The following is a 25,107-nucleotide window of genomic DNA, read 5'->3' as shown; positions in this document are numbered from 1 at the left end:
TCTCTCATGAATAAATAAATAAAATATTTTTTAAAAAATGTAACTGTCATGAAAGACAAAAAAAAGCACTGTTTATCAATGTTAAGTTTCCCAAATGTGATAATCACACTGTGGTTATATATGAAAATGCCCTTACTCTTAAGAGATACAAACTAAAGAAAATAAGGGTAAGATACTATATCTACAATTAACTTTCAAATTGTATGGCAAAAGAATAAAAATTTTGAATATGCATAAATTTACATATACACGGAAGGGATGGAGAAAGTGAGGAGCAAAGAAAATATGGCAAATTTAACTGGTGTTCACTATAGTATTTTTGCAACTCTTTGGAAAGTCTGAAAATTTTCCAAGATTATTTTTTAACTGCTCAAGAGGTCTGGATTTTTTACAAGTAATTTTGAGAAAGTCTGTGAAGCAAGAAACTAAGAGATAAGAAAAATTAGTAAAGCAGAATCATAGAAGTCAAGAAAACAGAATTTCAAAATGGTGTGGTCAATAGCTTCAATGTAACAGAGAGGTAAACTAAGAATGATGAATTAAGTAAAGACCATTGGATTCAGCCATTAGGAGACTCGTGGTGACATAGGGGACAAGAGTTTCATTGAAATAATAGACTCACTGAGTCAAAATATAGTGACTGAAAAATAATAATAAAATATGATTTCTCAAGAAATTCAGCTATGAAAGGCAGAAAGGGTGGAAGCTATACGAAGACTTTGTGTGAAGGAAGGATTTGTTCTGCTAAATATGGCAAAGACATGAATATATTTAAGCAAAGAAAGAAGTCAGGATAGAGAATGGAAAAAAGAGAAAGTAGTGACAAAGACCTCTAACAGGCAGAAAGGGATGGATGGGATCCAAAACCTAAAGAGAGGGCTTAACCTTGGAAAGGAGAAGGAATACATCTCACTAACACTGGAGAGAAGGAAGTAGACAGGTGAAAATGCAGATCAGTAAGGTATTAGGAGTAGGGATTAGAACAGGAAGTGGAAGGTAATCACACATAACTGCCTGAAGTGGAAGGTAATCACACATAACAGCCCCTAATAGGAAAAGAGGCAGTCTACTAAAAGAGGTAAGAGGGACTGCTAGCAAAGTTATAGAGAAGGAAGAAGTTGTCTAAAGACATGTAGAAAAATAGCTGGTAAATACTGAGTCGGGGAGTATGAATTTGTCCTAGCAGCAACCTATATATTTATGATTTCTGCCAGCAATGTTCAGTAGTTAAGATACATAAATAAAGGAGCATTAACAATTAAACTATTAAGAGTAAGACTTTCCTAAACAAAAGGTCAATGGCAGGGGCAGTCCGGGTGGCTCAGCGGTTTGGTACCACCTTCAGTCCAGGGCCTGATCCTGGAGACCCCGGGGTGGAGTCCCACATCAGGCTCCCTGCATAGAGCTTGCTTCTCCCTCTGCCTGTGTCTCTGCCTCTCTTTCTCTCTCTCTGTGTCTCTCATGAATAAATAAATAAAATCTTTAAAAAAAAAAAAAAAGGTCAATGGCAGATCATGTTGATTAGGCTGGATTGAGAATAAAGTGAAATAAGGAGTTAAGAACTTTAGAAGAAAAAAAAAAAAGTCAAAGAACTAAGAGGCTGAGAGCCAAAGACCAAGCATTGTGGGAATAAAGTGAGAACGTTATTATTATTATTTTTTTTTATTTATGATAGTCACACAGAGAGAGAGAGAGAGAGAGGCAGAGACACAGGCAGAGGGAGAAGCAGGCTCCATGCACCGGGAGCCCGATGTGGGATTCGATCCCGGGTCTCCAGGATCGCGCCCTGGGCCAAAGACAGGCGCTAAACCGCTGCGCCACCCAGGGATCCCAAGTGAGAACGTTATTGTTCTATTATAGTCCAATACTTCAGAGGTGGAGAATACAGCTATAGGGGCTGGAAAAGTAGAATGGAAGTGAAAGCTGATGGAGTTGAGAGCAAGGAATTAGAAAGCTAAGCTACTGATTACTTATTTAATATAAGGACAGTGAAGACATTCAAGATGACAAGGCTTAGAAGTGAGGGAAAAAAATCATAAAGGGTAAGGGAAGTTTCAAACTTAAAATAGGATTTTGACCACAAGATAGAAGAGAAATTGTAAGAATAAGCTTAGTTCTTCCCTTGAATTATATGGTAAGCAGAGTGAAGGGGAGAGACCACATTTACCTGAAATGCTAAATCCTAGTATCTAGCATAATGTGTGGCACAGTGCCAGTTCTCAATTGATTTAATAAAAGAAGGAATGGAAGAAGTATGACCCACAAACCTTTAGCCAAAGGATCTAAAATTTCAGTGTGGACTGAACTAATGACATGGGCAATAGTATTTTGCTCCCAGGTTACATTTTGGTTGCAAGTGGTAGGAAAGAGAAATAGTCTTTTCCTCAACATTCCACCCTGAGAAAATACCCAAATAGTACTATTCCTATAAAAAATTCCAGGAGAACTGATAAATTCAGACAGCCTGTCCAGATGGAAACACCTCATTTAAGATAAGGAGACACATGGTTCTACTCTGATTTCATCTTCAAAGCTAGAAACAGATAATGTTCTTACCACACACCGAGTTCAGAAGGGGTAGCATCCTCTGCTTCTAGGATAATAAAACCAGAATAAAGAAACCCAAAGCAGCATACAGTCATCCTGTCTAGTTAGGAATTAAAATTCTGGACTTAACCCTATCAACTTCTTCACTTTCATTATTTATGCTGTGAGCTTATCTTGAGGGACAGTAAGGAAAACATGAGACAATATCCGATTCTCTAGCCAGGCTTGGGGAAAGAAAAACCCTGAAAGTGGGAGGGAGTGGTACCTAAGCAAAAAGAGAGGCAAGTTAGGTCTTGGATGTCTGGCCCAAAAAGGATGACCGACATTTAGCAGTAATTAAGTCTATGGATTTCCCAATACACTGTGCCCAACCACCATCAGTGGAAATATTACACCTTATTCTTTTCATTGAAGATACACATGCCAGGAACACACTTCACTCAAGACAGGATTATGACTAATAATGGTCAGCCCTGATTATAAAATATATCAAAAGGAATAAATTAACCTAAGAATCTTAACCAGAACTTCAACATTTCTAAAACAAGCATTATTATACTGTCTTCAATCCTAAATCTAACATGTTTTACAGATCAAAACATCATTCATTAATCTCAAAGGATTCCAATGGAAAAGCCAGAGCAGATTAATACTGCCTTATTGATACAGAAAGTGATGTTCAGAATATCTGAACCACTTCTCTTAAGACAATCACCAGGGGTGATCCTGGCTGGCTCTGTCAGAACAGCAGCAACTCTTGATCTCAGGGTCATGAGTTTGAGCCCCACACTGGGTGTAGAGATTATTTAAATAAATAAACTTAAAAAAAAAAGACAATCACCAATAAAGTTGTGGTCATACTTGTTCCTCAGCTTTTAAACTAGTAAGTCATGTATACTGCTTAAGTAAAAATCAGGAGGATAAAGATCAAAGTATTACAAACCCTGTAATTTTTGTTAAAAGTCATTTTGATTGTCTTTTTTTTTTTTAAAAGATTTTATTCATTTATTCATGAGAGACACAGAGAGAGAGACAGGCAGAGATATAGGCAGAGGGAGGAGCAGCTCCTTGCAGAAGTCTGATGTAGGACTCAATCCCTGGACTCTGGGGATCACATCCTGAGCCAAAGGCAGATGCTCAACCGCTGAGCCACCCAGGCATCCCTTGATTGTCTTTTAATATAGTTTTCTACTAAGATTTGTTTTAAGACAGTGTGATCTTTTCAGAAATCAGTCCCAAACAAAAAGAACAAGAAACTAAATACACATGATGCATTTTCAATCAAACTAGGAAACCCAACAAACTCCATTACCTCAAAAGGTGAAGAAAACAGAGCAGGAAAAAGCAATGGTATGTGACTCAGTGAAGTAGTGCATGATCAAACCTAAATGCCCATACAGAGAACTCAAAAGAAGTTGATTATCACCTATAGAACCACAGCAGGTTCAAAACTAAAGGCAAAAATAAAAAGCAAAAAGGGGGGGAAAAATGAGTCATTAGAGACTGCAAAGGACTAAAAACAAGTAGATGACTACTGCTTGGAAAGGTGTACTCTCCAGGAAAAAAAAAAAAAAAAAAAAAAAAAAGCGAAGGATCAGATACAGAGTGAAGTGCTAAAGTAAAGACTTGACTTCAGTGTAAGTCTGCATGTTGAAAAATTAAGATCTCCATCTCTTCTCTTCCATCCAGCTCCAGAATGCTTTTTCTAGGCAAAAGAATTTTCTCAGCACCAACTGACCTACAGACAATGATATTTAGAGGTTCTCAGTCAATTGGCAGCTCACCACGTAACTGTCCTACACAAAAGGAACTTCTGATCAGCTTTTCAGAATTCTACCTTAAATACGAACAATCAGTGAAGGACACCAGGCAGCTAAACAAGGCCTTTGGCATGGAAGAAAAAGACTAAACCAAACTCAAAGAAAAAGAGATACAATGCATATGGCAAAACAACATTTCAAAGAATAATCATCAATACCCTCAGAAAAATAAGAAAAGATTATGTACTCATAAAATAAGTTGCTATAAAAAGAAAATATGACAAAGCTCTGGGGAACCACAAATATAATGTTACAAAAATCAGTAAAAGGATTAGAAAATAAATTTCTAGAAAAATCTCAAAGTAAACAAAAAAGACAAAGAAATGAACCAATAGAAAGGATAAGAAAAATAGTTATCAGTCAGTCCAGGAGGTCCAACATCCAACTGACTATAAATCCAAAAAGAGAAAACAGTAGAGGAAGAAATATCAAAGACCATATAAGGAAACCTCCTAGAGCTGAAGGACTGAAACTTTTAAGATAGAAAGAGTAAAAAAAATAATAAAGATCAAAGCAAGATAAATATAACACTGTAAGAAATTTAGAACAGAAATCAAAAGAAAATTGTAGATATCTTTAAAGAAAAATAGATCTCTAAAGAAATGCATATCGGGCGGCACCTGGGTGGCTCAGTCAGTTAAGCATCTGCCTTCCAATCAGATCACAATCCCGGCATCCTGGGCTTAAGCCCCATATTGGACTTCCTCCTCAGGCAGGGAGTCCTTCTCCCTCTCCCTCTCCCTTTCCCTCTCCCCCTCCCCCTCCCCCTCCCCACTGCTCATGCTCTCACTCATTCTCTCTCAAATGAATAAATTTAAAATAAAGCCTTTAAAAAAAAAAAAAAGATGGGAATCAGTAGTATGGCAAGGGACTCCTTAATAGAAACACTCAATGCAAGGTGAAAATAAAGCCAAATCCAGGGTGAAAATGATTTTCAACTTCAATACCACAGCCAAACAATTAAACAAGCATAAGGATATAATAGAGAAATTTTCAAATATGCAATGCTTCCCCCAAAATTTACCTTCATGCACCCTTTCTCAGAAAGCCATTGATAGATGGTTATCAACACAGGGAACAAGGGCATAAACTAAGAAAAAGGAAGATACGGGATCCAGGAAACAAAGAATTCAACACTGATGGAGCCAAGGGCAGCTATGCCTAGAGACCTACCAATAAAGACAAGAACAGGGAACAGAAGGTTCTGATGGGATATCTACAGGAAAATAAATGGAACTGACAGGCTACCTGATAAGTGGGACCATAGAACACTGGTCTAAACAGTTGTTGGAAGGTATGATAAGACAAATAGTAGACTCAAAGAAAACAAAGCAAAATGAGAGGATGGAGAGAAGGGAGGAAGAAGTAAAACAGAATAGAGTGGAAATCAATACATAATTCTAAACCTGCTGGATTAAGTGACAGAACATGCTTATTACTTAGAAATATGAAGATCAGAACGAAGAGCTAAAAAAGTTACCTCGGAGGAGAATTAAAAGAGCTTTCCTTCCCATGCTCACCAAGGAAAAATAAAACAGGAATACCAAAAATGAAACAGTTCATAATCTAAGAGGACTTGAAATATTATGTTAGAAATACATTTTCTTGACTGAGAATTTTGGGCCAAAATATGGCTTTTATAGCAATTAACAATAAAGTTGGGGAGGGGCACCTGGCCAGCAGAGTCAGTGGAACATGAAATTCCTGATCTCAGGGTCTTGAAGTTCAATGCTGGGCATGGAGCCTACTTTAAAAAAAAAAAAAAAAAGAACAAAGGGGAGGGAAGGAATTACCTTTTTAAGCACCTTCATGGCAAATATTTTCCCAGTATTTGCTCCTGTTACTTTTCGTACTTGAAAAACCTGGATAAAAAGAAATTAAAGTGTTTGTGTGTTATTAAAAGCTAAACTATGCTAGTTACACTCCCTTAATTCCTATTTATAAGAATGATACAATAGTTTATATTCTTAAAGAAACTAGTAATACAAAGGCTGTGAAAAAATGATGAACTAAAAGAGCAGATTATATTAAAGACTTAGTAATGAAATCTGCTAAACATGGGACTGTCCAATTTGGTCTGCTGACATCTGGTGGCAAAGCTGGTTAGTGACCATCCAATGACGGGCACTCTAACTTCATACACAAAATCCAAGTTTGCTCAGAAAAAGCTATAATCAGGGTTCCCAGAAGCAGAATAACAAAAGTAAAAATTATAAAATATTTTATAATAATTTCTTCCAGGAATACCACTATTCTTGCTTCTCATAAAACTTTAATAATAGTTGACATTTACCTATTCCCTAAAATGGCTAACTATATAAGACATTATCATGCAACAGCTAAAATAATGAGACTCAAAGTGCATATGTTCCACATCTGAGATGATTAGAACACACTAGAATGCATCCTTAAGCCTAAGAAAAAACTACAAATGTCATGCTATGAAAAAATTAACACTACACAGTAGCATAAATAGTCCTTAAATTTAATCCTAACTACTAAAATGTTATCCAAATTCTATCTTTGGATAAAGAATAGCTAGCTAGGTATAAATTTTTTTAGGCAGAATACACAAAGGTGAGGTAATAAATTAGAAAGCTTTGGGCAAAATATGAAGCTAAGAAGTTCTCTTCATTTTTCTTCTCCCTTATATTATATATATAACATAATATATAATATTCTTTAGCTTCCCTAATGTTCCAAATACTTCAAGTAAAAGAAATCCAATTCAGACGTAGGTCTCAGTAACAGATAACAATTTAATGTGCCAAGCCTCTTAAAAGTAAGGAGTGGTATCTCTTTTAAGAGGATACCATTTAACCAAAAGAAGGAAGGATTCCTCTAATAATAGACTTTGCCTGGCATAGTTGCCAATTTATTCAACAAATATTGACTGAGTGCTTGTTATGTGTCGGTCTTTTATGTGCATGGTGGTAGAAAGAGAAGTTCTGTACATTCCTCAAATAATGCCAGGTTAAGTGATCACATCCTTTGCTTGATAGCTAACAAAGATTAAAGAGGACTGCTGGGGCAGCCCGGGGTGTGATCCTGGGGTCCTGGGATTGAGTCCCATGTCGGGCTCCCTGCAGGGAGCCTGCTTCTCCCTCTGCCTGTTTCTGCCTCTTTCTGTGTCTCTTATGAATAAATAAATAAAATCTTTAAGGGCAGCCCCGGTGGCGCAGCGGTTTAGCGCTGCCTGCAGCCTGGGGTTTGATCCTGGGGACCCTGGATCGAGTCCCACATTGGGCTTACTGCATGGCGCCTGCTTCTCACTCTGCCTGTGCCTCTCTGCCTCTCTCTCTCTCTGTGTGTGTAAATAAATAAAATCATTTTAAAAAAATAAAATATTTAAAAAATAATAATAAAAATAAAAAATAAAGAGGACTGCTGAACCAGGGTATAAAAATTAACCTCCCCCCTCCCCCCCAAAAATTAACCTACCCAAGACAGACAACAGCTCTTATTTCAAAAACACTTCCTACCTTTCCATAGCCCCCTTTACCAAGTACCCGAAGTAGCTCAAAACATTCTGGTCTGATTTTTTCTGGCCCTCTGTTCACACTAGTTTCCGAAATTTCAAACTTCTCACAATGTTCCATGCCACTAGGGAGAAAAGTAAAGCAAAAAGTAAATTCTCAAAAAGTTAAATCATCTTCAGTTTACTATAATTGTAATCCAAATAAGTAAAAAGGAAAAAATACATAACAGCCAAATTTACTATCCACGCTCTCAGTAATGATTCGATGACATGGTAGGTCAAGATTAGGCTGGTTTGATACTTGTTTATCTGCTTATTTACAGAATATGCTATTATTTATTTTTGTAAGCATCAAGCATCCCCAAATTAAGATAAATTAGAACAAGCTTATTAAGTTGACAAAGGAAAAAAGTCTTCTGGTTATTCATATTTAGTTCATTTGAAATGTCTGTAAGACTAGATATTACCCAACTTCAGAAAATCTGGGAACTTTCTAAAAGTACCCAATTAGTTCAAGTCTTTATGCTGCAAAAATTCTCGCTAATAAAATGTACCCATGAATCTTTCCAATCTACTATTAGATGGATTTAAAGACTCCAAAAGTGGCACTTAAGTGGCAATTTGTCCCTTAAATGTTTTTTACATGAGTGATCTTGGTCTACCCCCACCCATGGTTTTTACTTAAGGTTGGTGTACAGAGCAGATTAATCATCATACTTGCCTAATAGAGTTTGCCTAAAATGACTTGAGTTGCACAAATCTCTGTATGAATGATGTATTACAAGCAAAACAAAAAGGATTTGGCTTTAGAAGGTATTTCTAAAAAATTTATTTCTATTAAAATTTTATCTCTATTAACCTAATTAAAATTCCTGACTCATTCAGTTTCATTTTCAGTATATTGTAAATCAGAATGAATCTCTCTCTCAAAATCTATATATATGACCTCAAAACCCAGGATATATTACTATATTGATGCTAAAGTCAATAAACTAAGTTTACGTATATGACTGGATAATTAAAAACAGGTTACTGGAATCGCATGATGGCTAGAAACTAGAAGTGATAAAACCTACTTGTAAGAAACATAGCACAATGAAATCTTTTCATATAAACTTACAGTTCATATGGTCCAACTCCCCCATGGTCCATGCTTTCATTTAACTGACCCTGAAAAATACATTAAAGTTGTAAAAATAATCTCATAAACATAAAATCAAAATACTTAATGTTTCACTCTACTACTAAAGGAGAAATGAATGAAATAAACAGCTTAAAAATTCTCTATATTTTAATTACAGGCAAATGTGGTGATGAACAAAATAAGGTAGACAAGACTATAAGGGTTTCACTTTTAATTTTCTGTGACATTTAAGCTACAGATGCTACTCATCAATGATCTACAAAACTAGGTGATAGCTCCTTTAAAAAATACATTTATTCAAAAGATACATCTTGTGTATTATGAAACTAAAGACACCATATTCTAAGTATGAGTTACTAAATCAAATGATTTACATAAAGTTATCAGCTATTCTGATATGATTCTGATATGCAAGACTAACATAACATATGTAACTACAACCTACCTAAGCCTAAGGTAACCACAAATAGTCCAAGATACTATAGTGTACAATGTGGCTGTACACAAATTAAGCATCACCCTCAAATTGTCAGGAATCACACTAGCCAAACATTTATTCTGGCCATAGTATAAATGGGTGCAAAATTTAATTAACTTTCTGTATGCTAAAAAAAAAATAAATTAAAATAAATTTTAAAAAAAACTTTCTGTATGCTAACACTGAACAATTTAAAAACAAAATTAAGATAACTCTGTTCACAATAACATCAATAAGAATAAAATAGCATCAGTTAGAAAAAATTTAACAAAGTATAAGACTTATACATTTGATAACTGTACAACATTGCTGAAAAAATTAAATAAGATCTAAATAAATCAAAAGACATTCCATGTTCACAGATCTGACAACTTAGTATTGTTTAAGATAGTTATACTAGCCAAATTGGTCTACAGATTCAACTCAATCCTATCAAAATCCCAAGTTACTTTCTTACAAAAATTGGGAAGCTGACCATAAAATTCATGCAGAAATGCAAGGGACCCAAAATAGCCAAACAATCTTGAAAAAGGAGAACAAAGTTGGAGAATTGACATTTCCTAATTTTAAAATGTACTACAAAGCAACAGTAACCAAGACAATGTGGTACTGTGATAAGAACAGACATATAGATCAATGAAATAGAATTAAGAGTCCAGAAACAAACCCTTACATTTATGGTCAACTAATATTTGACAAAGGTGCCAAGAAAATTCAATGGGAAAGAGGCAGTCTTTCAATAAATGGTGCTGGGACATCTGGATATCCACATGCAAAAAAATTACTTTGGTTCCCCACTTTACACCATACTCTACCATACTAAAAAATTAACTTAAAATTGATCACAGGCCTAGAGCACCTGGCTGGCACAGCTGGTTGGGTGCCTGACTCTTGGTTTCAGTTCAGATAGTGATCTCCAGGCTGTGGGATTGAGCCCTGCATTGGGCTTCACACTGAGCATGGAGTCTGCTTGGGATTCTCTCTTCCTCTCCCTCTGCCCACCCTCACCCTCATGCTCTCTTTCTCTCTCTCTCAAATTAACAAATCTTTTTTTTTAAGATTTTATTTATTCATGAGAAAGAAAGAGCGCACACACAAGTGAGAGAGTGAGAGAGAACATGAGCAGGGGGAGAGACAGGGGAGAAGCAGACTCCTCCCTGAGCAAGGAGCCGACATAGGCTTAATCCTGGGAGTCGGATCATGACTTGAGCAGAAGGCAGATGCTTAACTGACTGAGCCACCCAGGCACCCTAAATAAATAAATATTTTTTGAAAATTGATCACAGGGCTAAATATAAGAGCTAAAACTACAAAACCCTTAAAAGAAACCAAGGATAGCCAATGATTTCTTAAGACACATCACCAAATGCACAAACAATTCAAGAAAAAAAAAAATCAGTAAACTAGACTTATTCAAAATTTAACACTTTCGCACTTCAAAAGATACTATCAAGAAAGTGAAAAGAAAACCCACAAAATAAGAATATATAAAAGAACTTCTACAACTCAAAATTTAAAAATAACCCAATTTTGGGGGGCACTTGGGTGGCTCAGTCAATTAAGCATCTGCCTTTGGCTCAGATCATGATCCCAGGGTCCTGGGATTGAGATCCATGGCAGGCTCCCTGCTCAGCAGGGAGTCTGTTTTTCCCTCTCCCTCTGCTCCTCCCCCCTGCCCTGCTGTCTCTGTCTCTTGCTCACTCTTTGTCTCAAATAAATAAAATCTTAAAAACAAAAAAAACAACAAAAAAAAAAAAACAGTATTGTAAAAATGGGTTAGAATTTGAATAGGTATTTCTCCAAACAATATACACAAATGGTCAATAAGCACTTGAAAAGATGTTCAACATCATCAGCCATTACAGAAATGCAAATGTAAATCAAAATCGCATTGAGATACTTCTTGACAGCCACTAGGATGACTATAATTAAAAAGACAGAAAGATAAGTTTGGCAAGAAGTACAAAAATTGGAACATTCATACACCACTGTCAGGAATATAAAATGGTACAATCTCTTTAATAGTTTGGTAGTTTCTTCAAAAATTAAACATAGGCTTACCATATGATCCAACAAATCTACTCCCAGTTATCTACCCAAGAAAAATAAAAATATAGGTACCACAAAGACTTGGGTACAAATGTTCATAGCAGCATTATTCACAACAGTCAAAAAATGGGAACTTCCATGAACATTAACTTGTGAACTGATAAATAAAATGTGGTTGATACATACAATGGAATACAATTTGGCTATATAAACATACTATCACACAGATGATCTTCAAAACCGTTACGTTAAATGAAAGAAGACAAACACAAAAGTCCACATACTGAATGATTCAATTTACGTGGCATGTCCAGAAAAGGCAAGTTTATAGAGATGGAAAGTAGACCATTGGTTATCTAGGAATAGAGGTGGCAATAAGGAGGGAGTATAAATGGGCCCAGTTTCTTTTAAGGGTGATATAAATGTTCTAAAACTAAATTGCAGTGATGGTTGTACAATTCTATAAATATACTAAAAGTCACAGAATTGTTAAAAAAAATAACTTGGCAGTAGAAATGCAGTTATTAATATTCTAAAATACAGCTTTAAAATGCCTATTCTTAACAAAATAAAATAAAATGACTATTCTTGGGGCCTGAGTTGGTTTAGCATCTATCTGCCTTTGGCTCAGGTCATGATCTGAGTCCTGGGATTGAGCCCCACATCAGGTTCTCTGCTCATGAGGATCTTGCTTCTCCCTCTCCTCCCTGCTCATGGTCTCCGTGTCTCTCTCTCTCTCTCTCAAATAAACAATAAATAAAATCTTTTTGAAAAATAAAAAGGAGGAGCCTGCTTCTCCCTCTGCCTTTGTCTCTGCCTCTCTCTCTCTCATGAATAAATAAATAAAATCTTAAAAAAAAAAATTAGGGGATCCCTGGGTGGCGCAGCGGTTTGGCGCCTGCCTTTGGCCCAGGGAGCGATCCTGGAGACCCGGGATCGAATCCCATGTTGGGCTCCCGGTGCATGGAGCCTGCTTCTCCCTCTGCCTATGTCTCTGCCTCTCTCACTCTCTCTGTGTGACTATCATAAATAAATAAAAATTTAAAAAAAAATTAAACCAAATGGATGCCTCAGTATCAAGGGCAAAAAAGTTCTTGCAGTTTCAACTTGAAACAGTTTCTTTTGGGGGCAGTGGCAGTTATGGTTAAAGGTTTGGTTAAAGGTTTGGTCCTCTCTGGTGCTTCACATAATCACCTACAATGATTCACTTTTAAGCGAATGGCTTCACTTTTAAAGACCAAAGACTAACTTCTTTTAAATGCAATAAAACTGGTAATATATAATTGTTTTTACTTTATTTTTTGTTGTTGTTTTGTTTTTACTTAGTGTTAGTTTTACTTAATTTTAAATTAAAGACCACAGAGTAGTTAACACTAAACCATGACTTTGAAGCCACCTAGAAAGATATGCCCTGTGGCTATGTTTCATTTCCGGAGCCAGCCATGCCTGTATTACCACCTGCATCTGTGTTTATAACTTCCTACTGTTACCTTCTAGAGCAGAAGCATTTGAGGCACAATGCTTTTCTGCTACTCCATGTTACCTTCAGAAAAATCTCACATCAGAAGCATCAGGCTAACATTACATAATACATAGACAACTATCTTTCATAGGAAACTTTCTAGTTAGATTTTTTTTTCTGCTGCTTTAAGCTTTATGACCCATCCAATGCTTTTTTTTTCCTGTGCTATGGTTGACAAAGTGAATCCTGCTCATCTAAGGTACTTTACAAGATGTTGCAAACCAGCCCACCAAACTATTTCCAAAGTTTTAAATTAATATTGTATAAAAATTCAAGTTAATATGCCTAAAATCCCAATTAAAGAGGGAACATTTCATAAAAATGTAAATAAATTGTTAAAGAATAGGTGAAATATCCTTAATTCAGATATTCATTATACTGTTTATCTACTTGCCTGTTTGCTCAGTCATTTCCTTACAAAATAAGACTCAGTAACTCAATGAATTGGAAGAAAAGGAGTAAACATTGCCCAAAATCTTGAGCTATTTGCCTATTGTAATGCAAGATATGTACTGATGAGAGGTCTTTCTATAATTTTTCATAACCATGAATATTTGCTCTAGCACTGTTTTTCAAAGCACTAAAAAACTGTAAACTTTTTATCCAATAAAAATCTGATATTCCAACCTGAAATCTATGCAATAAACTTCTGTGAGTACTTCAAATTTTGAATTAGTAAAAATTAAGGATTAGACTTTTCCGGGATCACGCCCGGAGTCAAAGGCAGATGCTCAACCTCTGAGCTACCCAGGCACCCCTCCTCTGGAGATTTTCATTAGATTATGAAGATACTGGAAACTTATTTTCTGTGGAGGCACAAAGTTAAAAGTAATAGAAAAATCTAATCCAAAAAAAAAAAAAAAAAAAAAAGCAAAGTCTAATCCTTGGGACGCCTGGGTGGCTCAGTGCTTGAGCATCTGCCTTTGGCCCAGGGCGTGATCCTGGAGTTCCAGGATCGAGTCCCACATTGGGCTTCTGCAGGGAGCCTGCTTCTCCGTCTGCCTCTGTGTCTCTGCCTCTCTCTGGGTCTCTCATGAATAAATAAATAAAATCTTAAAAAAAAAAAATCTTTAGAGGAAAACTTGCCCTCAGTTTCAACTCAGTCTCCCCAAATCATACCATCACCAGTGAAAAGCAAACAAAAAAGACCTGGACCTACCCAGCCAGCTTCCCCTCCCCCAAAAAACCCTCTTACCCATTGCTTTTTAACACAGTCCTCTGAAGTATTCAAACAGGGTCTTTTTGGGACCCCTAGGTGGCTCAGTGGTTGAGCATCTGCCTCCAGCTCAGGGCATGATCCCAGAGTTCTGGAATCAAGTCCCACATCAGGCTCCCCTATAGGGAGCCTGTTTCTCTCTCTGCCTATGTCTCTGCCTCTCTCTTGTCTCTCATGAATAAATAAATAAAATCTTAAGAAAAACCAAACAAACAAACAGGGTCTTTTTTTAAAGTTAGGTAACAGACATTCAACTTTATCCATAAATGCATTCATTTACTGTCCTTTTCCTTTACTCAATGAAGAATTAACTATGCTGTATAAATACATATATTTGTTAATATAAATTTAGTCAGTGTGACATATCTAAAAAGGCACATATTTATAAATTTAAAAATTTAAAAATCCTAGTTTCAAAAATGTAGCACCTCTGGTATAACTGCATTTAAGTCTCTAGGCATAGATGAGGGTAAATCTGAACATTTGATTCCTTTGCAATGAGTAACACCAACAAGCTGTATTTCCATGAACTAGCTAACTGCTTAATACGCCAGAATATTTTAAGAGGGCAGTATTTTATATGGTTATTTCACATAATCCTCATTTTGCAGAGAACAAAAAAAAGTCAGAAAAATTAAGCAATTTATTCTAGGTCATACAGTGACAATGCCTAGAGGGATCTGAATGAACTTGGCACACCACAAAGAAGTACAGTATGAACAAGACTAGTAAAAACAATGAAGAAGGTGTGCAGTGAAGTCTGTAGGCTGAATGGAGTCAGAAGACACTACTAGTCAACTACTAGTTATCTATGTGGTCTTGGGCAATCACCTGTTTTATGCCTCAGTTTCTGTACTATAAAATGAAGAAGTGGGACTACTCTAATGTGCACTGATATTTTAAAAAGTGTGTGTACTAAATGTATATTTACAAATAGCCAGATTTTCCAAGAATCTAAGCTTCTCATCCTTTGGAATTTTAAAATTTTATTTTAGGGAATCCCCGGGTGGCGCAGCGGTTTGGCGCCTGCCTTTGGCCCAGGGCGCGATCCTGGAGACCCGGGATCGAATCCCAGGTCGGGCTCTCACTGCATGGAGCCTACTTCTCCCTCTGCCTGTGTCTCTGCCTCTCTCTCTCTGTGACTATCATAAATAAATAAATAAATAAATAAATAAATAAATAAATAAATAAATAAATAAATAAATAAAATTTTATTTTAGAGATATCTGGATGTCACTGGCCAACTCAATCCCATTCTCAACTCTTTTTGCTTGTTTGTCCACCTTGAGGAACCTCTTAGAATAACATTCAAAAAAAATATTTTCAACTCCAAAAAGCATTGCTAAGTAAGATGTATTTTGCTGTTCCTCAAAATCCTCTTTACCTTTGCTTTTTCTCCAAAGTTCTCCTTCCCAGGGTAGAGGCCATATTTCTTTCTCTTTCATATTTCTACCAATTTCTCTGGCCTCCTCTTACACACACTCTCAAAAATCTGTTTGCTTGCATTTGCCAGCAAAATGAATGTACATGAGTAGGTGAAAAATACATCTTAAGGAGGGCCCAGTTTTTGTTTTTTTTTAACGTTTTATTTACTTATTCATGAGAGACACAGAGACAGGCAGAGGGAGAAGCAGGCTCCATGCAGGGAGCCCAATGTGGAACTCAATCTCAGGACCCCGGGATTACAACCTAAACGGAAGGCAGACACTCAACAGCTAAGCCACCCAGGCACCCAAGGAGGTCCCAGTTCTTAAAAGAAATCTTAATTCAGTCTTTTACTTCCAAGTGCTTTAATGTCTCCTGAATTATCCAGCTTTCTCTCCTGCCCTGCTTCAAAGCCACTGCCATATGGAGCCAATATAGTTAATGAGAGTATGCAATACATAGTGAAAGTAATTCCATATTTGTTTCAAATTGTATGTAGTGTATCAGGTATTCCACTAAAAGGCTAACTGGAATTCCATAGGCAAACATAGTAAAAAGTACACATCTCAATACTTACCTTACACACTATGTGATTTTTATTTAGACTCATTTGATTATGAAAAGGATAATATTATTTCAGCCCACTTAGTTTCTTAAAATATCCAAAGCTCTTTATTTATAGTACCTGGATCTAGCAACAAGCAGGGCACAACTTACTTTCCTGAAGAGAAAATCAGGTGAGGAAAAGGGAAGCCCCTTACATAGAGCAAATATCTGACACCCGTCCTTAACTCATGTATTAACCTAGACAGTGGGATTCAGAACCTAAATTATCATGAGGTTATCACTGATGATCATTTGCCCACAATCAGTGATGTAGTATGACAGCAGTATTTTTGAACTTCAAGCGCAATTTCTGATTTTTCAATAAATTTATCTTGAAAAAAGAATATTCTTTATTCCATAAAGAACAACAAACTATTAAGACAGCAATGGTAAAACCAAGCTATGTATTAGGAAAAAACAATTCTAAATTTAGTACCCTAAATTACAGCAAGGAAAGCCCTCACACCACCATTCACAAGTCTCAGTTCAAGCAATTTATTTTTGGCAAGCCAAATCACAGCTGTCAACGCTGGTTTTTTTCCACCCCAAAATTACACAAAGTATTTCGAAAAAATGTAGACATCTTCAACTAGGGGAAAAGTTACAAATACCGTGTGTCGTTTTAAGTGCTTAAAAAAAAAAATCACACGGAAGGGGGGGTTAAAAAAAAAAAAGCAAACAAACAAACCCTGGAAGATGCAGCAGAGCCCCCTTGCTCCCGAAATAAAACTCCTGGTGGCTGTAACAGCAGCGGCAGCGCTACTCCCGACAGAAGTTTTCAGCTGTCACTTCTAACAGCTGAGCGCTTCCTAGGAGAGAAGCGACAGGCCGAGAAGAGAGGTGGTTGTGGGAGGTCTGAAGATTTAATATATGAAATCTTATTCTCGAAGGGAAACCCTTCCGCACTTCACCTGCACTTCAGGGACACCCAGAAAGCGCAGTCCCCCTCCCCCCAACACGCGCTTACACCCCTCGCGCCCCGCCACACTGAAGTTCAACAGCTCGAGGAATCGACCACGCACCCCTTCTCGCTGCCTCCACGAATAGACTGCTCCGGGCTGCGCTGACCTGGGGCTACCGGCGTGACCTGCACCTGCGAGCCCCGCAGCGGCCTCACACCTAGTGCCAGGTCCGCCCCGCCCGCTCCCCCGCCTCGGACCGCGCGGCGCCTATGCTCCTCCTGGAGACTACTCGCGCCCGCCCGGATCTCCGCGCTCTCGGACGCACCGGGCTTCCAGGGCCCGCGCCGCCGCCCCGGCCCTGTCACCTCGGGCCCCCCGGGACCCCGGGCCTCACCCCCTCCTCCAGCTCATCCTCAGAGCCCGCGTCCTCTGGCTGGTCCAGGTCTATGTCAAACACTCCTGCCATGTCCTCAGCTTCCCTGTCTCGGAAGTCCGGCGCTGGGTAAAAGCCGTCCCGCCTCCGTCGTCGCCTCATGGGCCCGGACCCGCTGCAGCCACCGCCGCTGCTGCCGCCATCACCGGCTGCTTGGGCTCAGTGCGTCTGCGCCTAGGCCCTAGACTGGCTCCTCAAGTTCAGCGCTAGAGCATGCGTACAAGGTTCTGTGAAGCCTAACTGTGGGCAATGAACATGCGTAGAGCTATCGCCTGGAACCGGGTGCTGGCAGAAACATGCGCAGAACCCCAGTCGAAGCCTCTTATGGTAGCTAGATCATGCGCATTGTTGGCCAAAGCGTTTGATGGACAATGAGCATGCGTACCATGTCTGAAGTTGATAAATTGAAATTGAACATGCGTAATTAACCTTTCTGAATGGGGCGGGGGGGGGGGGAACCCACAACAAAACTCTTCGTTTGTGAACATGCGCATTCGTTCTCCACAGCTTTTTTTGGTATTGAAAGTGAGCATGCGCATAATGAGGGGGTTGGCCCTCTGAAGTTTGAACAGAGCGAAACGGCTGGTTTTGGGTCTGTCAGTGAGTGGGGTTTATGGGGAGCCTCTGGGACTGGTGGGGAAAGGGAGAAACTTACCTTTCAGAACCTCAGTTTCCTTATCTATAAAATGAGAATACCTAGTTTGCAGGGTTGTTTGAAAATTAAAAGTACAGTGTGGCTCGAAGATCATTGCTCTTTCCAGTGCTGCATAAACCTGGTGTGAGGTCTTTACCAAAAATTATCTCATTTCGTTGTTAAAAGTGGTGAAGACTTGCTCTCCTATTTCATCTGACCCTCTCTTTCCAAGCTTTGTCTCCCTTGCTCTCTGCCTAAGCTAAATGCAGTCTTTCTTATGTTATTGTAGTTACCAGGCAGAAGGTGATCAGTAGAGAAAGAAAGTCATTATTTAGAAGAGAGAGAATTAAGGTTAATTAAATGTACAATTCTTTTTTCTTTTTTAAAAGATTTTATTTATTTATTAATTCTTGATAGACATAGAGAGAGAGGGGTAGAGACATAGGCAGAGGGAGAAGCAGGCTCCATGCCAGGAGCCGGATGCGGGACTCGATCCCGGGTCTCCAGCATCACGCCCTGGGTCAAAGGCAGGCGCTAAACCGCTGAGCCACCCAGGGATCCCCTAAATGTGCAATTGTTGAGCTAACTTCTGCGTTTTGTATGTCCCAGTAGTGTAAAGTACGTACTAGGAATTGCTTCAACTAACATTCATTTTGTTTTGTTTTGTTTTGTTTTAAATGCATGTTTAGGGGCACACCTGCGTGGCTCAGCTGAGCCTTTGGCTCAGGTCGCCATCCCCAGGGTCCTGGGATCAAGTCCCACATCGGCTTTCTGTGAGGAGCCTGCTTCTCTCTATGTCTCTGCCTCTCTCTGTGTGTCTCTCATGAATAAATAAAATAAATATCTTTTTTAAAAATGCATGCTTAGGGACACAGTGGATACAAACCAGATTTCAGTAACTATTGAGCTGTCTATGAATGCATCTGGGTACAGTAAATTCCAAATCCCAAAACTACGTAGAGAAAGAAAACAACTTCCTTGAATGATTAGCTGCTTAGACAACATACCTGTTAAATCTATAACACGTTATATGGCATTTTAAAATTAATTTTTTAATCTATGTACATATGACATTTTATTTGTTCTTTGTTTATTAGTACTGTAATGGTTCTCAAAGACTATGTTTTTCTATTACAGGTTGTTTACTTTTTTGAGGGAATAGGTCTACTTTGCATCTCAGCATGTCAGTAGTAACAGTGCAACTTGGTCAGTGTGGCAATCAGATTGGTTTTGAAGTATTTGATGCTCTGTATAGTGACTCACACTGTCCCCAAGGACTCTGCTCTAAACGAGAAAATGAGGCATATCAGGCATCTTCCAAAGAAAGATTCTTTAGTGAGGAGGAAAATGGAGGTATGTGTGATCCATCTATAGTCCTCTCCTGTACTCTGACTCCTCTTCAAGGCCATTCTTCCACATGGCGTCTGAACCCCATTTCTTCACATCTTAATAGGGAATGACTTTGTTCTCTGCCCTTTTTTCTATGTTAACAACCTTTGCCTCTCCAGTGGCAACTTCCCCTCAACACATGAGCATGCTCAGATCTCACCAATCTAAAACCAGCCAAATAGGGGCACATGGGTCGCTCAGTCAGTTAGCTGTCTGCCTTTGGCTCAGGTCATGGTCCCGGGATTCTGGGATCAAGCCTGGCATTAGGCTCCCTGCTCAGTGGGGAGTCTGCTTCTCCCTCTCCCTCTGCCTGCCGCTCTGCCTGCTTGTGCTCTATGTCTCCGTCAAATAAATAAATAAAATCTTTTAAAAAATAAGTACAAATAAAACCGACCAAACAACTTATGATTACAGCTTTTTAATTTTTTTTTTAAGATTTATTCCCTTGGGGATGTAGGCACTGTGGGGTGGTACAGAGTCCAAAGATTTGGAATAAGCTTTGCAATTTTTCTTTAGGTAAACTCTACCCCAATATAGGGCTGGAACTCATAACCCCGAGATTAAGTGTCCTTAAGTTGGATGCTTAATCGACTGAGCCAGCCAGGCACCCCAAGCTTTTCTTTTCCTTCTTATCTCTTTACCTTCCCATCTAAGATTCTCAAAGGAGAACCTCTTTAACCAACTTCAGTCCTGTTTTAGCCCTACACCCAATTGAAGTGCTCAAAGAAAAAAAAAAGTGCCAAAGAACAGATCCTAGTGGGGTGCCTGGGTGGCTCAGTCAGTTAAGCATCCAACTCTTGATTTCAGCTCAGGTCATGATCTCAGGTGGTGAGATCAAGCTCTATGCTGGGCATGGAACCTGGTTAAGATTCTCTCCCTCTCCCTCTTCCTTTCCCTGCCTCCCTCTCTTTAAAAAAAAAAAAAAAAAAAAAAAATCCTAGTAATCTTATCATAAGATCCAGTCACTGTTTTTCTTTTCCCAGTTTTACTTCTCTCCTGGATTTTTTAATATTAACTATAAAACTTCCTCCTTAAAATTCCTCCTTAGGGGATCCTTGGGTGGTTCAGTGGTTCGGTGCCTGCCTTTGGCCCAGGGCCTGATCCTGGGGTCCTAAGATCGAGTCCCACATCGGGCTCCCTGCATGGGGCCTGCTTCTCCCTCTGCCTGTGTCTCTGCCTCTCTCTCTCTCTTTCTCTCTCTCTCTCTCTCTGTCTCTAATGAATCTTAAAATCTTAAAAAAAAAAAAAAAAACAACCTCCTTAGTCTCTGAACTTTTCTTCTCCAGTGGTTGCATCTCAAGCTCTCTCTCCTCTGTCCTCATTCATATATTTCTCTTTGGGCAATTTCAGTTACTCTTGTGATTTGCTACTTCTTTGACGCTAATGACTCTAATCTGTAGCCTAGCTTCTCTTCCAGGCTGCAGACTGATTAGTGGACATCCGCATCTGCATTCCCATGTGTATCTCAAGCTCAACATCTCCATACCCTAGGGCATTCATTATCTTTCCTTTAGAAGTTGGGCTCTTACTGCCCACATACTGTCAAACATAATGATCTGCTTAATTTACCTCCTACATATCTCTTCTCTTTCCATCTTCACTGTCATTGGCTTAGTTCTGGCTCTTGTCCTCTCTTACCTGAATTGTTTCAGGTCCTCTAGTTTCCCTGCCTTGACTCTTGTAAGTCTATCGTATCTATCCTCCACACTGCTGTATTTAGAAAGTCATCTGATGGGGCACCTGGCTGGCTCAGTTGGTAGAACATGCATCTCTTGATCTCAGGAGTTCAAGCCCCACGTTGGGTATAGAAATTACTTAAATAGTAAATTAAAAATAATATAAGTCATCTGACTACTCCTCACCTACTTAACATTTTCAGTGGTTTCACATTATCTTAAAAAAATTTTAAGCTTTTTAGCACTGAATAACAGAATTTCTTAAGATCTGAGCCCTGCCTGCTTTCCATACCCATTCATTACTTCTTCCACCTACCCCCTCCTTCTCCATCTTCTGCTTCAACTATCGTGAGCAGCATGTTGTACCCATGGTATTTCATACATCTGAATGTGCTACTCTATTAATGTGGATTCATCGTGGGTCATATCACATCATACTGTAAGTTTTATCTCTTCCACTAGTCCTTCTAGGGCTAGATTGATGTTGTCCATCTCTGTGTTCCCAGCACAGTATATGGCACATTGTAAGCTCTCAACAGATGTTTGTAGACCTGACCCAGTGATCATTTTAGCCCACATTGATTCATCCTGCTTAGCAGAATGCTAGGCATTATGAACTATCTGCATAGACTTGCTGCTGCCCACTTTAATTTCTAAGAAAAAAAAAATTCTAAGCAATATGACAGATCTTTCTATTCTCAACTTTTGTCTCCCTCTGCCTGTGTCTCTGCCTCTCTCTCTCTCTGTGTCTCTCATGAATAAATAAATAAAATCTTAAAAAAAAAATTGTATCCTCAACTTTTGGATTTCTTTTTCTTTTTTTTTTTTTCTTTTTACCTATAAATTTGTACTCTGAAATAACCCAAATAAGATATATGAAATATTTTTCTTTTGGTCTTTTTCTTCCCTCTAGTTCCAATTGCCCGGGCTGTCCTTGTTGATATGGAACCAAAAGTTATCAATCAAACACTATCAAAGGCTGCCCAGTCTGGCCAATGGAAATATGCTCAGCATTCGTGCTTCTGTCAAAAAGAAGGTTCTGGAAACAACTGGGCCTATGGGTAAGAGTAATTCCTCATGATTTTTAGTTTAGATACAGCTACCTGGACAGCATAGTTACAGCTATACTGTTTATATACCAAGCATATAATCTTGAAATTGCTATTTTAAAATTTAGAGGGTGACTTTACCAGAAGAACTTCTTCATTCCATTTCATACATGTCTGTGCTTCAGGTCCAGGTAATGATAAAACCAAAGCTCTCTTGCAACAGGGGTTTCCACTTCTTCCTTGTCATTCTACCAACTAACTTATTATCAAAACAATATCTTTATCTTTATCTGGCAGGTATTCTAGCAAATAGGAAACACAGCAAGGCAGTAGTACATCCTGGGGTTCTTTGGAGAATTCCAATGCCTGAGTCTTACTTCCAGAAATTCTGATTTAAGTGGTTTATGGTGAAGCCTGGATCTTGGGATTTTTTAAAGCTTCCCTCAGTGATTCTAATGTGCAGCCAAGTTTGAGAACCACTGCTGTAGGAGTATTATGAATATTGAATATTATTTTGCACCATAAACTTGCAGAACAACCTGGTATTGAAGTCTTCAACTATAGGAATGGCCTAGAAAAGAGAATTTTCTGTACCCAGCAGTCCTATTCACCTCTTAAATATATTTAACTTGTATATTTTAAATTTTAAATTTAATCTATCAAGGCACTTGTATCTCTCATGAGAGTTAATTCACATCCATGGGTTTAAAAAACCTTATCTATCCTATATCTTCCTCTCTGCATTGCCTCTTTCTGAGTAAACTGAAAGGTGTTTGTGTTTGTTTCTTTTGTATTGCATAGTTACTCTGTTCATGGACCCAGGCACGAAGAATCTATAATGAACCTCATCCAGAAGGAAGTAGAGAAATGTGACTCTTTGAGTGGTTTTTTCATCATAATGAGTATGGCTGGGGGCACAGGATCAGGGCTAGGAGCCTTCGTTACACAGAATTTACAAGATCAGTACTCAAACTCTTTGAAAATGAATCAGATTATATGGCCTTATGGAACTGGTGAGGTATGAACATATTAATTGAAAATTTTATATTTTGAGGGTGCCTGGCTGGCTCAGTCAGAAAAGCACATGACTATTGATCTCAGGGTTGTGAGTTCAAGCCCCACAGGGGTGTAGAGATTACTTAAATAAATAAAACTTCTAAAAAAAGAGAAAATTTTAGGGGCAGCCCGGGTGGCTCAGAGGTTTAGCGCCACCTTCAGTCCAGGGCCTGATCCTGGAGACCCAGAATCGAGTCCCACATCAGGCTCCCTGCATGGAGCCTGCTTCTCCCTCTGCCTGTGTCTCTGCCTCTCTCTGTCTCTCTCTCTCTCTCTCTCGTGAATAAATAAATAAAATCTTAAAAAAAGAGAGAAAATTTTATATTTTGTATTTGCAGTGTAATAAATACAGGTAAAAAATTGATCTCCCCCTTTCTTTGGAATGTCAAGTTACTACATCAGGAGTCATTCACCATATAATATGGCACTTTTGTGAACAATTCGTTCAACTTTGATTAAACTTTTCCAAACACATGAGGTGTCCTTGTTTTAAAAAATTCCAAAGAAGGGGCAAAGGGGCACCTGGGTGGCTCAGTGGTTGGGCACCTGCCTTTGGCTCAGGGTATGATCCTGGTATCTCGGGATCAAGTTCCACATCAGGCTCCCCACAGGGAGCCTGCTTCTCCCTCCTCCTGTGTCTCTGCCTCTCTCTCTCTCTCTCTCTCTGTCTATAATAAATAAATAAATAAATAAATAAATAAATAAATAAATAAATAAATCTATCTTAACAAAATATTCTGAAGAAGACAATTGTGCATCTTCTCTCAGGAACCCATTCCTGGGTTAGTCTTGGTGACTATAGCATGTAAAAGACGGACCTTGACATCATGTTGGGGTTCATCATGCCACTTCCAAGAATTTACCTTTCTTTCCATTTGGAGGAAATTTCTTTATAGGACAATTTCCTGTTGATCAGCCTTGTAAGAAAAATAATAAAACAGAAGTGAGTTAAGTACTATAGGAAATCCTGTAGAAGAAAGTGTGATAGCAATAGTCACTATTTATTGAGACTTTACTATATATAGGACACTGTTCTAAGTGCTTTACTTGCATTCTATCATTAATCCTTACAACTCTAGGAACTAGTAGAATTTTATCCCCGCTGTACAAGTGAGAACATTGAAGCATGGAGAGATTACATGATTCATCCCAAATCATACAGCTAGAAAGTGACAAACCTGGGATTTGAACCCAGGCAGGATGCCTTTAGAATCTACCCTCCTAACTGCTCTTTTCTCTTGCCTTTCTTTTTTTCTGACGCCTTTCTCTCCAGGTTATTGTTCAGAACTACAACTCCGTTTTGACTCTTTCTCACTTATACCGATCTTCAGATGCCCTACTTGTTCATGAAAATGATGCCGTTCATAAGATCTGCGCGAAACTGATGAACATCAAGCAGATCTCCTTTAGTGATATAAACCAAGTCCTTGCGCATCAGTTGGGAAGTGTGTTCCAGCCTACTTATTCTGTGGAAGGTTCATGTCACTACAGAAGAAATCCATTAGGTATTTGTCCCTTTGTACATAATTTGTAGGAAAGTCTTATGTTCTGAACGCCTCAACGTTATTCCCCACTGGGTCCTCCTCTCTGTCCAGAAGCAGACAGAGGGAGAAGCAGGCTCCATGCAGGGAGCCCGACATGGGACTCGATCCCGGATCTCTAGGATCACACCCTGGGCCGAAG

General features: G+C 38.6%; 2 protein-coding genes across 9 annotated transcripts in view; one reads left to right on the top strand and one right to left on the bottom strand.

Annotated features, from left to right (window-relative positions):
• RPS6KB1 (ribosomal protein S6 kinase B1) overlaps window positions 1–17,920 on the bottom strand; it is a 56,500-nt gene extending 38,580 nt beyond the window's left edge. For 2 of the 4 annotated variants that reach the window (XM_025996052.2, XM_072747626.1), the window contains exons 1-4: window positions 17,582–17,877; window positions 8,966–9,015; window positions 7,850–7,970; window positions 6,161–6,229 (exon numbers count right to left, since the gene is read on the bottom strand). In XM_025996052.2, coding sequence (XP_025851837.1) covers window positions 6,161–6,229; window positions 7,850–7,970; window positions 8,966–9,015; window positions 17,582–17,722 — 381 coding nt within the window. In that variant the 5' untranslated portion in view covers window positions 17,723–17,877. Of the gene's footprint in view, window positions 1–6,160; window positions 6,230–7,849; window positions 7,971–8,965; window positions 9,016–16,973; window positions 17,096–17,581 lie in introns of those variants that run through there. The other 2 variants (XM_025996051.2, XM_025996053.2) reach the window with 2 other exon arrangements.
• A 244-nt stretch (window positions 17,921–18,164) lies between these two features.
• Window positions 18,165–25,107, top strand: part of TUBD1 (tubulin delta 1) — a 29,928-nt gene continuing 22,985 nt past the window's right edge. For 4 of the 5 annotated variants that reach the window (XM_072747614.1, XM_072747615.1, XM_072747612.1 and 1 more), the window contains exons 1-5: window positions 18,167–18,212; window positions 19,392–19,607; window positions 22,233–22,380; window positions 23,170–23,386; window positions 24,698–24,929. In XM_072747614.1, coding sequence (XP_072603715.1) covers window positions 19,436–19,607; window positions 22,233–22,380; window positions 23,170–23,386; window positions 24,698–24,929 — 769 coding nt within the window. In that variant the 5' untranslated portion in view covers window positions 18,167–18,212; window positions 19,392–19,435. Of the gene's footprint in view, window positions 18,221–19,391; window positions 19,608–22,232; window positions 22,381–23,169; window positions 23,387–24,697; window positions 24,930–25,107 lie in introns of all 5 variants that reach the window. The other variant, XM_072747613.1, reaches the window with a different exon arrangement.

The sequence above is a fragment of the Vulpes vulpes genome, chromosome 2 (genome assembly GCF_048418805.1).
Source record: "Vulpes vulpes isolate BD-2025 chromosome 2, VulVul3, whole genome shotgun sequence".
Taxonomy (NCBI): Eukaryota; Metazoa; Chordata; class Mammalia; order Carnivora; family Canidae; genus Vulpes; species Vulpes vulpes.
Note: the sequence above shows the minus strand (reverse complement) of the source record. Positions and strands in the feature narration are given on the sequence as shown.